The 17,047-nt window shown below is 33.0% G+C and overlaps 1 protein-coding gene across 1 annotated transcript in view; it reads right to left on the bottom strand.

Annotated features, from left to right (window-relative positions):
• The window catches only part of LOC129222498 (uncharacterized), a 570,167-nt gene that overhangs the window by 180,256 nt on the left and 372,864 nt on the right, over window positions 1–17,047 (bottom strand). The window contains exon 3 of the mRNA XM_054857011.1: window positions 15,981–16,067. Coding sequence (XP_054712986.1) covers window positions 15,981–16,067 — 87 coding nt within the window. The remainder of the gene's footprint in view (window positions 1–15,980; window positions 16,068–17,047) is intronic.

The following is a 17,047-nucleotide window of genomic DNA, read 5'->3' as shown; positions in this document are numbered from 1 at the left end:
GGTGGAGAAACCTGGCAACGTGTCGTACTGCCTGGAGGAAGCAGACGGAGAAAGCCTTGGCCTGCACCAGGCTGTGGTGCTGATGAAGAAGAAGAACGGACCCTTCACAAAAATCCAGTCAACCAAAACGGACCTTTCACAAAATCCCGATCAACCAAATAGGGAGATTCGGAGGGATAGGGATACAGAGGATCCCCCAAATAGGGATATAGAGGATATTTGGGTCCGTTAACGGAACCTTCACAAAAATCCAATGAACCAAAACGGACCTTTCACAAAATCCCGATCAACCAAAACAGACCTTTCACAAAATTCTGATAAACAAGAAACGGATCTTTCAGAAATTGTTTATTGAAAGAGCAAATCTGAAAGCAAAATGCATATTTCCGTGAATAAAACCGATAATTTTTAAACCTTTTTGAAAGTCAAATTAGAGGGATCAGCTTATACAAAATTTGCTAATTTTGCAAAGAAAAAAAAAATCGGCACTCTTGTGATGCTCCTGCAAGCGATAAATAATTGCTACTGCCAAATAAATATAATGCTTGTTTGTTTCTTGGAAAGAAATAAGTTTGGTTTTAAATAATTTTGTTTGTTTTATCACAGCTAATTAGCAGCGGTGTTGTTGTAAACTTTTCTGAAAAGGCGTTGGTAAGCACTTCTCCCCCCCCCCCCCGCTCATGATTTAATTAACAATAATAATAATAATAATATATGTCAGCGAAATGAACTTAGAACTGCAAAGGGATAGTAAGGGTGGGGAAAAAATATGATCGCTTCAGATAGGGTTACCAATTTCAAAATTATCTCCACTTTGTGTCTGGCGTTAACCCTTCATAATAACTTGATTAGAAAATATTCTCATCATTTTGCCAGCTTGTCAATATTTGCGTTTTTACTGTGCGGTGCGATGTTTAACTGTTATTTTGGGAGAACATTATAAGGGTTTGATTTTTCGATGCTAAGAAGGATGATTAACTTTAAATAAACTCTTTTACCTACCGTTTTTTTTTTTCTTTAGATGTCTACATTTTGAAAAATGCAATATTTTAACATCTGATATGATTCTTAAATTTTGTTCTTTTTTCAAGCTACCTTCGCTTTATTACGATGCAAATAAATGAAAAGTCTCTTTGTTTTTGTTGGAACTCTCATTTAAAGTTTTAAAGCAAAATTCCATTTTCTTTTATGAGTCAAAAATTAAAATGCTGAATCGATGGTTTATTTTTTTTTTTTTTTGCTTCAACTGTGTCCACACATATTAATGATATGTTTATCATAGGACTCTAAAATGCAATTTTCAAATAATTTTATCAAAAATATTTCTTTTACAAGCCTTTTTATACTTTTGATGCCTTCACTTTGGGAATTGCGATCTCTTTGCATCTGCTGTGGGAATATTATTTTTCGATGTTTAGTACTCTTTGTTAAGAGGTGAACAAATAAAATCTCTTTTTATTTTTGTTAAAATCACGGATTTTATAAATTTTAAACGGAATTCTGTGCTTTTTAAGAGTGTCTTGGAACAAAAAGTTAAATGCTAAACACTTGTCTGATTCTTTTTTTTTTTTTTTTGTTACAATTATTTTAAATACTGTACAGAAATATTTCTAGTATAATTTACCATAATGTAGAATGGTAGATAATTATTGATACTTGAGAGAGCGATGCCCCCCCCCCCGCCAAATAGTCGAAAAACACCCCTAAATGATATTCTCAACATAAAAGAGGAAAACACTCTACTTTAAGTTTGAATGATGCAGTTTGTGCCATCTCTAGATTCTAAAATTTCGTTTTAACAAAAAAAAAATTTTTTTTTTTGCAAAATAATTTGATTTTTCACAAAAAAGGTCTTTTTGAAAAGTTCTGGACAGACCCCTGCAATTTCTCGAACCCCCCTTCCCCTCTCAAAGCGCGACATCATTTGTGTTCAGCACCCTTTCTGGTGTACTGGTGTTATTGTCAGTACAAAATGGGGCGTGGTTTAGAAGTTTTCGAGATTTTTGAAACAACCTAATTCGGTACTGTTATTAGAAGGGAAGGAGAGAAAGCAGAAGAAAGCACATAATTTCTCGAAAGCAAAAGTTTGTTTAACGAAAAAACTTATCAAATTTCTAATCATCTTTACAGTTGCAATAATCTAAAAATTTAATATCAATTTTTAGAAGTAATCGGCGAACTTAAGTGTAGTTAGATGGCAGCACTGACTTACTGTACTTTATCCGATAGGTAATTCTAAAAATTCTTCTTCGTCAATTATTGACAAATATATTGGGCAATTACAAGTGTATAAAGATCAGCATAGATAGATGTTTTTTTTTTTCCTTTCCCCTAATATATATTTTTTTTAAATAATTTTCTTACAGAGAATGTAAGTGTATTTGAAACGCAGATTTTAATTATTCGAAACCTGAAATTTGCAAATGGAAATTTATTTACTGATAAAACACAAAAATTAAAAAAAAAAAGCAATTTTCTTTTCGTGAATAGACAATGTTCCGTAAAAGGAAATTAAAAAGAGGCAACCGAAAATGCTGTGGCGCCACCTCTCGACAGTAACGAAAAGTAAAAGATTTTACAATATTATAAACGGGCTTTATAAGCAATAAAATGTAATACTATAAATTTATCTTTATTTACTCAAAAATAATACTCTTTCTTTCGAACTAAAACTGACGACAGAAGCAACTTTAATGTAATCACAATCGATACAAACACCACAACAATGGAGCAGAATAAACTTAGAACAGATAAACAAAAACATCTTCAAAAAAGTCAAACCTTAAAAACAAGATGATTACTGAGCATATGCATTTGACAGATTATTTTGACAACAAACATTGCATATTTCAAAAAAAAAAGCTTTTTTTTTTTGAATGTTTTGCATTTGATTTCCTTTTAAATTAAATTTATTTCATCAAAAATGTAGTCACTTTTTTTTTTCATACGACTTGAAATATGCAATCAACACATAATTTGTATTATCTCTATAAGAACATATTTTAACAGGCAGATAGTGCAAAAAAAAGAGGGGAGGGGGAGCTGGAGAAGTGTAACAATGCAGTTAATTGTTTGAAACAGTGAATAGGAACAAAACGTGAAATTTTTTAATGTTTATGATTGTGTGTTTACTAGCACATAAAAAGAATTTTAGAAAAATAAAATTAAATTGTGCCACATTCCGTGATAGCTTCGCTTCTAAAATACTGATTATTCTAATTCATACCACAAGAAGTAGCGCACTTGCTTAAAAAAAAGAAATTTCCCAATTTCGCCGACTTTAGTCAGTTCAAAGCAACACCAATAGTCAACGCTTCGTTTCGTTTCTCTCTCTTTTTTTTACTTTAAAAAAATATTAACTACTAAATGAACATTAGAAATAGGAGAAACAACTGTATAAATAACGCACTGTATCAAAAGCTGGAATTTTAGCAGAAACTTGAAACGAATTTCAAATAATAAAAATTGTTATCATAGTTCTAAAACATTTTATTTTTTGTGGGGAACGGAACACAAACAAAACAATAAAGAGTCGGAGAAGACCTGTTTTACAAGCTGAAACTCTGTTTTCGTGATTCAAGTCCTTCATATCTTACCTTTACACAACTTTAAATTAACTTTAAAATCTTCTAAATTAGATTGTAATATTATCACAAAAATACATTTTCAACTTGCATACAGGAATATTATATAAATTGTTCGCCTCTCCTCACATCAGAATTATGAACTTTTAAAAGCAGATCGTTTAAACAGCCATATGTGCTTAAACTTACTGTACGAAATTTCTTGAATTTAGATTTCTGTATTTGTTCAAAGATTTATAATTTTGGCCGCCTAACTCAGCAGTCGGCAACTGGCAGGTCCAGGTCCGGACCGTAGAAGGTCAAAAACTGGACCGCCAAAATTTTACTGGAAACATTAATTACCCAAATAGGTTATTCAAAAGAAATATTTTTCTGTCGATAACAAATACCTTTGGACTTGCCCCCTGATAAAATAAATAAAATTAACATATGAACAAAAATAAGTTTTATATCTTTTCGTTTAAGTTGCTCCCCGCATGAACATAACGTTAAAAAAATCTGACTGAAAGCCGCAAAAGTAATTTCTCCCATTGATTTTTGAGAACATATAATGTCGTCAATCTATTGTATTTATATTTTTTTTTAGTAAAAATGAAAATTTAAACAAGATTCTTCCGTCGAAAAAATGCACCGTTCACGCCAAAACCACGTGGCCTGTGACGTGACGAAAGCTGGTCTACGTAGCCACAACGTGTATGAAATTAAAAGTTTCTCAGATTTCTCCGGGACCCCTCATCGGATCCAGAAAAATTAACATGGGACCATCTGGAAAGTGTACCCTTAAAAACAAAAAAAGAATTTTTCAAATCGGTCCAGTATTCTTGCAGCAATACGAAAACATACATAAAAAGCCGCATCACGAAATCATAACCTCCTTTTTTGAAGTCGGTTAAAAATAGATAGAAGTAGGATTGCTTTTTTTTTTTCTGAGCCTTGATGAAAATGTTCAAAAGTTTTCAGAAAAAACATAAATTACCTGCCGATCCCTGGTCTATTTAGACCAGGAGTCGGCATTTTTATCAAAAACTAATTGGGGACGCAGGGACTGTTAACAATCAATATAAAACAGTTTAGATATTGTGCTAGAAAAAAAAAACTTTTTTTGTTTTCTTCTATTAATTGAAACTTATTTTTTGTTGATTCGCACATTCGGAACGAATGCAATATCTTCATTTGAAGCAAATCGTTATTCGATTTCTTAACGTTGGTTGTAATTGCGTAAATTATTCAGAGAAAATCTTTAAGGTTAAAGACCTATTGTTTGCTTCTACAACTAAGCGACGAAAATTGTTTCGCAAGAAACATGGGGGAAGGAAATATAAAATCATCTTGACCAATCGGGCAGAGGATTTTTTTTTTTCTTCTTTTTCTTTTCTCTCGAGATTTTTTTTTTTTTTTTCGATTAAGAACATTTTTCAGTTTATAATTAGTAGTTTGAAAACAATCGCATACATTAATTATACACAAAACATGTTTTACGCAAAGAAGAAGCATGTTTTCTTCGGAAAGAAGAATAATGACTGCAGAAATATAATATGCAGAAATATAATGTTATAATTTGGACAATATTTGAACAAAAATTGTAAAATTCAGCATCAGAGAGAATACCGTAAATGAGCACAAACCACCAGGACTACACTGGTTTTTTTTTTCGCCCATACAGTCTATACGCGCGTATCCGGTTCTGGTAAGGACTGTTTTTTTTTTTAAATATACCATGATAATAAGTGTTCATTGGTAATATTCTTCTTTATTTCGTAACTTAGAAATATGCAATACAAGTAAAGCACCTATTCCTATTCACTATGAAACTACTGAACGAACAGATAATCACTCAGACAGGGGTGCACCGAGCTTAAATTTAAGGGAGGAGGAGATTTTGAGTTTACCGGATCCAGAGGGGGGGGGTACGGGGGTCATGACCCCCCTGAACCGATCAAAGATAGCCTAAAACTGCGCTTTGTGGACTTATACTTCAAATAATTCGTCCCAGAACCCCCACTGATGCCAAAAAAAAAGACACTTAGTACCCCCCCCCCCCGCCTTCCTCCTGGAATAACACCCTCCAAAACCAGAACCTGGATCCACCCCCTTAGTCAAGGTACCCCGTTGGGAGGTCATGAGAGGTCACTGAGACCTCCCAAAAATTTCCTTTATTCGGCAAACTATGCTTGTTGATTTCTGAATCTTTCGGAATTGCATCGTGATATTGCATTCAAAAAAGAAATAATGATGCCCAATATATATTTTCATTAAAAACAGGCGTGCGATGTATATGCTCGTATTTTATCATTTCGGTAGAATTCAGAATTACATTCGGAAATAAAAATTTCACCCTCTCAAAAACTTAAGTTTGAGAAACCCCTGATCACAGTGACCTCTCATTGGGTCGCTCTTGGTCACAGATGAATACGTACATTGATATAAAGCTCTTACGACTGGAAGCATGATAAGAACAGACAATAATAATAAACGTATGGCGCAATAAAAGCTCAAGAAATCAATAGCATACACACCTCTACTTTTCTTATAATAGACAGATGACACAGGTTGATGTCGGATAATTGGCTTGATAGAAATAGCTTTTCTGTTGGTATAAACTCCATTATGCAATTGCTTGACCCCAACGAATTCTTTATAATTCCTTTTACTCACGATACTCTTCCGATTCTTACCGCTGCGATGTCGCAAACTTATAGGACAGTTTCCCATAGTCAATATACCAAACACCAAGACAACAGCAACAATATCATCTGCTTTGAAACGATCATGAGTGAGACTGAGGCTCCAACAGGCTGTTGGGCTCGTCCCATCATTTGCTGTTTAATGGTTTCTGTTCCATCCCCCCTGTGCTTTGATGAAGATGATCCAGCCGATCACTAGCGCCACTTGGGGGGGGGGGTGCGTTTGTTGTGTTTGTGCGCCGAGTGCCCCAGAATTCCCACTTCCAATTTCGGTTTTTATTAGGGCATTCCCAGCGCCAGAGGAGCGAAGAGAGTTGACAGTCTGCAGGCTGCCTTCGATTCGGGTCATTAAGAGTCTTCAAAAAAGAAGGATTTGGATGGAAAGATAAATGATTTAATCTTTAATTAAATGCTGGAGGAATTAATGTATCAGCTAAATTCCATATTCATTTATAACATTTGAATGTAGGGTATAAAATGTCTTTTCAGAGCTTTATATTTTTCTTTTATTTTTTTAATGTAATTTTCTCTTTAGAGAAACTGTCAAACGCAAAAATGTTAGTCACTCTCGAACAGTGGTTGGAAGTAGCGCGCTACAAGTAGCGACGCTACTGTAGTAGCTACATTTTTGAGTAGTTTGTAGTGTAGCGCACTACTTTTTTACTTTCTTCTACATCTAATATATAGAAGAAAGTATTGGATTCGTGCAAATTTTCGAATTTCGAAGGATTCGAAAGTTTTGAGGTGTGCTGAGTCCATTTCGACTATTTTTGGAAAATGTCTGTCTGTCTGTGTGTATGTGTGTGTGTGTAAGTGTGTCACGTCTGTGTGTGACCAGTTTTTTGTGGCCGCTCTACAGCAAAAACTACCGCATCAAATCGAACGAAATTTGGTACACATATGTGCCCCTATGTGAACTTGTGCCCATTGGTTTTTGGCGCGAATTCATCCAAGGGGGGTGGAGCAATGGGACGTTTTTTGAGTTACGCGTGATTGCTATTCCTCAGGAAGTAACTGGCGGAATCAAACAAAATTTGGTCCATATGTTGCCAGTAACAGGAACAGGTGCTGATTCAATTTTGGTGTCAATAACTCAAACGGGGGTTGAGCTATAGAACGTTTTTTGTCGTCAATTGTGACTGCTGTATCTCAAGAAATAATGAACGGAATGAAAGAAAAATTTATCGGCAAGTAGCCCTTAGTGGGTATAAAAGCTGATTTTATTTTGGTGTCAACAGCTAAAAAGGGGGCAGCGCAATCGCCCGTTCTTTTTTTCCATTGTGAGTGCCCTATCTCAAGAAGTAATGCTACGTTCTGGTTGAAATTTGGAATATATGTGAATCCATATGTAAACAGACTTTTGTTCAATTTTGGCGCCAATCGCGCCAAGAGGTGCTGATTTATTTTTATTATCATTATCTTTTTAGCGAATAAAAATAGCTTTATTAATGCAACAATAAGAAAGATAAATCGTAATAGATTGTCGTCTGCGTATTTCTCGTGATTTTAATTGTATGGAAATGATCGGAAATATTATCTCAATGATGTAAAATTTTTAACTGTTGCCATTTTATGTTTGTTAACAAACAAAATATTTGTAATTAATTCAAGCAAGGCTTTTAAAATAACTTTCAATTTTCGCTCTTTGCTTTGCTTTTGCAATAATTCAGACATTGGGATGGTCGTCAAGTTTTTGCATGTGTAATTTTGTTTTTGTTGGGAATATTGCTTCCTCGTCAAGCATGGGGAGGGATCAGAAAAAAAAAGAAAAATATAGAAGAAAGTTTCGTGATGCCCAAAACATACTAGTTAAAAAAGTAGTGTAGTGAGTAGTTAACTACAAAAAAATAGTAGTTTGTAGCGATTTCTGGAAACTACTTTTAAATAAACTGAAAAAAAAAATCAAGGTTTAAACGAATTTGACTGGCGCAAATTTTACACAAGTACATCAGCGGATGCAATGAGAAATAAGACTCATAAAAATACAAGCTGACCTCAGGCATTTCATTTTGACGCCATATGTTCTATCTGTTCGACGCCATTAGTTTGTTTGTCGTCGTAATTTTCATATTTCACCAATATTTATATTGAAAAAAAGCACTTATTTTCGCGAAAATGAAGATATCGGTGATTTCGCGAGTTGAAAATTTGATGAATTTTAGATGAACAGACCGAAGATTGAAAAACAAAAATATTTTAGCGAGGTTTAAATTTTCGACAGTGTTCACCAAATAAAAAGAAGCTACTGAAACCGTTATAGAAAAGGATGAAATTAAACTGTTCTGGAGGACTTACAATAAATGCGAGCATTACAGTGTATGAGAGTATGATAACGGACATTTTTCTTAGTGTCTTAGAGCTAATTTATCAATATTTTTTGTTCAATCCTCTTACGGTATGTTTGTGTATTAGGGTGTCCCCCCCCCCCCAAAAAAAAAATCGAAAGTTGATTTTTCAAGTCGGACACTCTCTTATATTTTATCCTTCTACGTCAAAAAAAAAAAAAAAAAACATATAATTTGAACATATGCACCATAAAAATATTTATTCAAATTAAAAACCATTTATATATCCCACACGTGGCCTAACATTTATAATTTTCTTCAAAAAATTAAGTTTTTGATACATATTTTCAAATATGTAAGATTTTACGAAATTATCAAGCTGAAAAATATAAACAGTAAAGTAGAAAAGTAGGTAATGAGTGTTAAATAGAAATTTCTGTTTTCCTGCAATTTTTAAATCTCCCACATAGTACTCAAAGATATGGATTTTTTCCAGGTTGAGCTAAATTTTTCATTTAAAATATTTTTTTTTTACTATTCGTTTATAATTGTTGATCTGTAAATGTGTTCGTTAGTAATTTTTGAACTTGATATTCTATTTAAATTTATATGTAATTTTTTGAAAGATAACTGAAAAAAAAAATCAATTTTTTAAATAAAATTATAAATTTTAGGTCAAGTGTGGCATATCTAAATGTTTTTTAATTTGAATAAATGTTCTTGTGGTACATGTGGGGTGTTGGGTACAGGGGCAACGTTTTATCGACAGAAATTTCGAGTTTCTAAAAAAAGTTTTTTTTTTTTTTTTTTTCGATTTGGCCTAGCGTACAAGTACTGTTTTACACTTTCAGGTACAAGTCGGCACGGGTTGCCGCTGTGCAAATTATATAAAACTTTTTTTCACGATTGTTTTGACACAAGAGGAAAAATACAAGAGTGTATGCGACTTGAAAAATTGACTTTCATTTTTTGAGGGACAACTATTGTGTATGCTTTGTATTTACTTATTTTTTGGAAAGTAGCGAAGTACCGACTACATTTCAAAAGTAGTTTGTAGTTGCTGCATTTGTAACAAAGTAGTTGTAGTTGTTGTTCACTACAAAAAAAAAATGTAGTTTTTCCAACCACTGCTCTCGAATTATGTATGTTCAATAGAACCTTTCATCTTTTAACATATCCGAAAGGTAACCTCATTAATAACAAAAATTCTGGTCTATGGCAATTAATTTCAGTCCAGTTTAACATTTTAATCGTTTTTCTATTTTGAACAAGTATCTTCCCAAAAAATTTTTTCAAACATATGAAGTGTACAAAATTTTCTTAAATAAAATACGTGACAACGTTAGAAAAAAAAATCCATTTCGGAATTTGAGAAAAAACTAATTATTTGCATATTATTTTTAACAAAAAATCGTTTTCGTAACGCATTCTAGAAAGTCGTATAAATTTTATTTTTAGATAAAAAATATTTTGAAAACGTATATACACAGTTTTTTTTCTCTAAAATGTCCTGAAATTTAAGGTAGGTTTTCAATTATTCTTTCACTTATTTTTTATTCGTTTATTTCTTTATTTGTTTATTTTTATTTGATTTTTATTTTCATACATTTCATTTCAAGTTATTCATTTAACATAATTATTAATAATTTGAATATTTTACGGGCAAAGTTTCCGACCATCTATCAAATAGCAAGCAAAAGCTCAGGCACATAGCAACACTAGCTGTAACAACTGAACTTTTCTTTACATTACAAAAAGCCAATGTTGAATGAAGCTATTTTAATTTTATTAAACAAAGAGAAAATAAACTAGGGGTGCCCACGAAGAAGGGGTTTACGGCGCAGAGGGTTTCATTGAAAGTTTTAAGCAGGAAGGGGTGTTTTGATCAACTTTTGGGGACTGGTCACATTCTATGGGTGGTGCATAGCATTTGGAAGTTTGTGCTACCTCCCTTTGGAAAATGCAGGGCGCGGGCGCACATAGGGAGGGAGAAGGGACACCTGTTGGCCCTGCCCCGAGTCTAAGAAGGCTCCAGATTCTTAAAATGAGGGGTGAAATAAATGTAGGGTCGTGAGAGTAAACAATATTGAGGGTATTGAGGGGGTCCGTAAAAGTCATTTGTGACGGGCCTGAAAATTTCTGTGCACGCCCTTAGGAGCCTGGGCACCTCAGAATTCACAATATCCAGTTAAATATCGAATTAGCGTAAAAAATTCCAAAATGGGTGAATTTTTGAGGGGAAAATTATTTAAATAATGAACGAATTCATTCTGACGCACACAAAAAAGAATTAATCGTGACATCTGATTTGTCATTTATTCGCTAGTAACATTCCCAAATCCGGAAGACATTCAGACACCCTGTGCATACGATTTCAAACTAGACAGAAAGTAATAAATGCTTCAAATTTCACTCTACATATCAACCCTCCAGGTTCATATTTCCGCGGCAGCGGTACACATTCAGCGCCCACATAAATTATAACTGGTAATATCTACCGCAAAGAGCTGCCATCGTTTCATGTGTTCAGGAAACGGGTAGAAAAAGCTATTAATTCTCGGGGCGATTCTCTTTGGCAGACACTTGTTGTTTTTCTTGTCATTCAAGAGCGCATGCGCAAAACCGGAGTCGGGTCGTCTGCTGCCGAATACTTAATCGCTGAGTTACCATGGTGATGACACAACGTTTCCTGGAAATCAAGAGAAAAAATAATTTCCAGAGAGAGCTAAAAGAGGGGCCTGGCAATCTGATCGGCAAATGATGAGAGAGAATTTGGGTTTATAAACTTCCATCTTTTATTGCAATATAAAAGCACCAGTTATTTCATTGTCAGAAACCGGAAAATAAATAACGAAGGTAATTTCAATATTCCTATTATTTCTCATGCATTATGAAAATATTTTGATTTAAAAATAATAGATTTACGTTTATATTAAACGAAGTCCCGAATTTCCAATAATAATTGCTTTGTTTCTTAGGTGGAAATAATGTTAAAATACGTTTCGAAACAGTTCCCTGTCGCTTCTTAAAATATTAGGAAAAAAAAAATGCGCACAGTTGAAAAGAAAATAAAAAAGAAGTGGGGAACTTGAAAATTAAATTTTGAACAATACTGAATATTATTGAATAGCGTCTACTTTCATCGTAACTCTTCACAAAGCTCTAGCGTAGCATTTGAAGGCATATTTTTGTCTTTAACTGATTCATTTTAAACTTCACTGTTTATGTTACTAAAAGTAGCCAACAACAAGACAGCTGTATTGGGAATCAACCATTCAATTAAATGATTTGTTCAGAGATTTATAAAAAAAAAAAAAGTCAGTTTGCAACTAAGAACAATTTGCATTTATCAATGGCGAGACGTTTATTACGGACGACAACAATAGCATGTAAAGGAAAACCAAAAGTTATTCACAGTTATAGAGCGTGAGTACGCCACCTTGCAGTGATTTTAAAAAATAGCCAAAGGGGTAAAACATTTCAATTTTGCTCGAACAAGACAGATGTCTCATTGAACAGGTCATATCTTAAGTAAGTGGGTCGGTTTTGGTTTTACTTCTTTCAGCCGCCACTAGCCAGAGACCAGTGTTGCCAGATGTTCAAATCCAGATTTCCCCAATTCCCTTCACACTTTTCCCCAAAAAATGATGTTTTCTATCAAAATTCCCCAAAGTCAAAAATTATTTTTCCACTAATATTTTCATAAAATGAGTCGACTTCCTCTGATATTTTTGTCTCTTGAAAAATTTTTTTTCCCCAAATAGCCAAATTTTCTTATAAAATCCCCCAACTTTTTTTTTTCTTCCCATTTTCGCTTTTTTTTTTTTTTTTTTTTTTTGTTTTCTTTATCTTTTTTTATCTTTACTAATAATATAGCTGAAAATCTCTTTGTCTGAATATCTGGATCTCTGCCTGTCTGGATGTCTGTGACGCGCATAGCGCCTAGACCGTTTGGCCAATTTTCATAAAATTTAGCAAAGTTTGTAGCTTGGGGGGTGTGCACCTCCAAGTGATTTTTCGAAAATTCGATTTTGTTCTTTTTCTATTCCAATTTTAAGAACATTTTCCCGACCAAAATTATCATAAGATGGACGACTAAATTACCACGTTATCATAATGTGATATCGTAACGATGGCAAGCCAATTTTCGAAAAATTCATCATGCATTATTTGTAAATATACAGGGGAACCAAAATACCTTTTAATTTTCTACTATGGGCAAAGCCGTGCGGGTGCCACTAGTCACATAATACAAGCACCTGACCGAGAGATAAGAAATAGCCAAATATTTTTTTTTTCTACTCGCATTTACTACTCTGCTTCTGTAGGTACATTTAAACTATGAGTTTTCTACACATTTATCCAAGAACATTCTCCATCAGACTTATTTTTGTCTGTTTCACGTATCAACTAGTTACTCAAACAGAACTATTAATGCGAATTCCGTAGCATAATATTCCGCGAAATGCGAATTCCATAAAGTTGAGCAAAGCTAAACCAAAGTTGTTTGGTACAAACAATGTAACTACCAGATGTGTGTGTGTCAAGATGTGAATTTAAATACAAGATTTTTTTCCCTCGAGGTTTTTTTCCCCCAGGTTTTCCCCCAAGAGAAAAATTTTTCCCCAAAGAATTCCCCTCAAAACCCATTTCCCCAAAATTTCCCCAGAGAGCACCAGATTTCCCCAAAATGGGGAAAATTCCCCCAATCTGGCAACACTGCCAGAGACTGCAATGCATCCTATAGTTTACTTTAATGGTGCATTATATGGCGTCAAGTTCATGATCACAGATACCAGTGGCTAATCAAAGAAATATAAAACGAAGAAAGCTCTGGTGGTAACACAAATAGGCCAATGTCACCTTAGGGGTTTAACTCCACGAAAAAGCCACCATGTTCTCTCGCACGTGCCAGTACATATAGTTCATAAAAATTGATAGTTTTAATGGATAATAAATGGAGATGCACCGAATATTCGGTTGGCATTCCGTATACTGTATATTCGGCAGACAAACCGAATGTTAGGTTCGGCCGAATATTTCAATATTCGGCAACCGAATAGTAAACAAATTTAAATGTTGGATAATTGGTAAAGAAACATATATATTATTTTTCATTTTACATTGAATGAAAGTTATAATATAGTACCTCAGTACAAAATTAACTTAGATTATTACTTGTTAATTTTATCATATTCAAAGTAATTTTATCACATTGTAAATAAGAAGTTCTGTCTAGAACTAGACGAGCCTACTTTCCCTTATACCCATACTACTTTCTAGTACCTGATCAATATTCTGAAAAATAGCTAAAATCGCAAATTTTTTCAAACATATTTTTTAAATACTTTAAGCTGATTTCTAGGAATAAAATATTCCTCACTCATCTAAAAAAAATTAAATGCGTAAAAATTAATAAATAAATAAATAAAAAATAAATAAAAATTAAAAAAAATAATAATAAAATAGCAGCACCTTTTAAACAAAGCAGCTAATACACTTTTTTCCATTAAAAAAATCTTTAACAGCTTTCAAAACGAAAAAATAATAATTAAAATTAAAATAAATACATCATATCAAAAAAAAAATCGTTTCTTTTTCCCCTGTTGCCAAAAACATTTTTAAAATGAATTAATGCACTTACTTAAAAAAAAAAAAAACAATAAAATGTCAACTTAAAGAAATCATTTTTTTTTGTCAAAAAAAAAAAAAAAATCGTCTGCGCATACCTTTATGGAGAAACATAAATGACTTCGAGTTTATTCGCCGATAGCTAAATACCTAAATTTAAACTTTAGCGTGAAAATAAAAACAAGTCATATCAACAATAAGTATTTCACAGTTAAAACCATAACTGCGGAGTCGGAGTCAATCTCATTTTGAGATAAAGGAGTCAGAGTCGAATATCCAAGAATCGGAGTTAGTCATTTGTCCTCCGTGTATAAATTTTTGCCAAAGCTACGAAGTCAGAGTCGAAGTCGGGAAGTCGGAGTCCGATTAACTGTCGGGCACAGGAGTCGGAGTCAGGTGCCTCTAAATTCTCGGAGTCGGAGTCTGGATTTTGGCGTCAAGAGCTATTTCCAACAAAATTTGTTTGAAGTAAATCCGTCTTCAAGTATGGAATCTACATTGACTTTCAGTTTCCCCGTAGCCGCTAATGTTAAGGGATTTGAACTGTTCAAAATTGAACGGAAAATTGTTCAAATCAAAAAGATATTTCATATATACGTTTTTCATCAAAAGCTTTTTTCCTACAACGTTTGTTTGACGCAAATTCGCCTCACAGTTCGGAATTGCCTTGAATTTCCCCGTAGGCGCTAATGTTAAGTTTTTTTGAACTGTTCAAAATTGGACAAAAAATAGCTCAGATCAAAAAGTGAAATATGGGAATGAGGTGTCCTTGCCGAGATCTTTCGAACAAAAAAAAGTTTGTTCGAATCGGACTATTCATTCAAAAGTTATTAGGGGGGGACAGACAGACAGACCGACAGACATTTTTCCCCATCTCAATACCCTACTTTCCAATTTTTAATTTTTCTATATTTATTTAATTATTTTATTTATTTTTGACTTTTTTTTGTTTTTCGCGATATTTTTAAGCTGCATTAAGCCTTCTTTCATGCTTTTTTCTTCTTTTTCTGACTTTTACTGGGAAAGTAGGCTAAAAATCACTTATATAAATTGAAATGATGTTTTAAGCCACCGGGATTTGTATTTGTATGTAAGATAAATACAAGATTCTTTATTTATGACATGAAATGTTACCATGATTATCGGTTATCAGATCATATAGTGGTAGAAAAATTAATTATCCATTTATGTAGAACTGCAGAGAAACATCAACTAAATTAGACATTTACTATTTTAATTAGTTTTCGGTTTTGGAATGATTATTTTTTTATGCTTAACGTAGTTCAATTTACGATATTAAATGGAAATGTATTTACATTTCCTAAAGTATAAAATAATATTTTCTATTTGACATCGGCATGAAATTCACATATTGCAGTTAAAATTTTTCTTAAAATATTCGGTATTCGGCCGAACATTCGGTTTGAATTTTAACCGCATATTCGCTATTCGGTGGATCTCTAGTAATAAACAAAAGATTTAACTCGGGGAAATCACACGATCGTAATTATTTATGCAGCAGAGTTTTGTTCATAAACATTTTAAAGTATTACTTTTAATGAAACACATGAGTTGTCACGCGCGGGAAAAAATATCAGTTTTTCCGTGGAATGGCCCAATAATGTATCAAAAAAAGAACTTTTTTTACTGTACCTTCTACCTTACTTATATTATTATTATTTTTTTTTAATTTTAAAGGGCATTTTATCACGTTGTTTTTATGTTATTTACTATGCAATTAAATGTTTTGATGCAAAAATTCCAAAAGGGGGGGGGGAGAAAGAACAGAAACTTACCTCTAATTGTTGGTGGACCGCCACCTCCCCTTCCTCCCCCTTTGTTGTTACCAATGGAATGATTTTCGTCCACAGCCCAATCACTCTCTAAAGAAACAAAAAACAATTCATTTTAAAACATAAATAACAAAAAAACACAAAAGCAATTTCAGTTGAAACAATAACGCCGAAATAAATTGTAATACAACAGTCAATAATACAAGCTGTGAAAGTACTCAATGCTGGACAGAAGCAACATAAATTACACACACACACAAATCACAAACTTACCCAAGATTTATATAAAATTTATTACATTAATTTCAGTTGCAAAAGAGATTACATTTTTCGAGCAAAATCCGAAAAAAATAAGTTATAAATCCCAAGACGTTTTCACTCTATCAGACGATACTTAAATCAATTCTCAGAAACAACAATTCTCCCCCTTTATTTTTGATAAACTGTCACAACCGTAATTAAACATAAAATTTTTCTCACAAATATTCATGAAACAAAAATTGCAATTAAAATTTAAATCCAATCTAACTTTAACACGACAGCAAAAGCAATTTTTTAAATCATTCCATAATCATTCCATAATCTTTCGTGAGAAAATTTTAGCATTGAACTCAAAGTTGAGAAAATTCGAAATTCAGAGTCTCCCTTGACATACAGTGACGTTTCGGAGATGTCAGAGAACATGTAACGGCCTATTAAATAAATGACGTCCCAGAGACAGTTTAAAATGGCACATGAAAAGAATTACATCTCCAAGAAGTCAATTTATGTCAAGGATTAAAATTATTGTAAAGTTATCGCGTAAACGCAAGTGAATACGCGAAGAGGTTACCAAAAATGGTCATTTATTTCTTACTCAAAGCGGGAATGAAAAAATTTTTGGTAACAGTAGGAACACTTAACGTTGAATGTTAATATTCATTATCGAAAAAAAACCGGAATTATCATGTAGAAATTTAAAATTTAAAAAAGTTTTACTTATATTTTACTCAAAAAGAAAGTATTTAGTATCTTGGGTGTTGATTTCAAATAAAGTGAAAAATCTAATTCTCTGATGTCGAATAAATATA

This window comes from Uloborus diversus, chromosome 5 (assembly GCF_026930045.1).
Source record: "Uloborus diversus isolate 005 chromosome 5, Udiv.v.3.1, whole genome shotgun sequence".
NCBI lineage: Eukaryota > Metazoa > Arthropoda > Arachnida > Araneae > Uloboridae > Uloborus > Uloborus diversus.
Note: the sequence above shows the minus strand (reverse complement) of the source record. Positions and strands in the feature narration are given on the sequence as shown.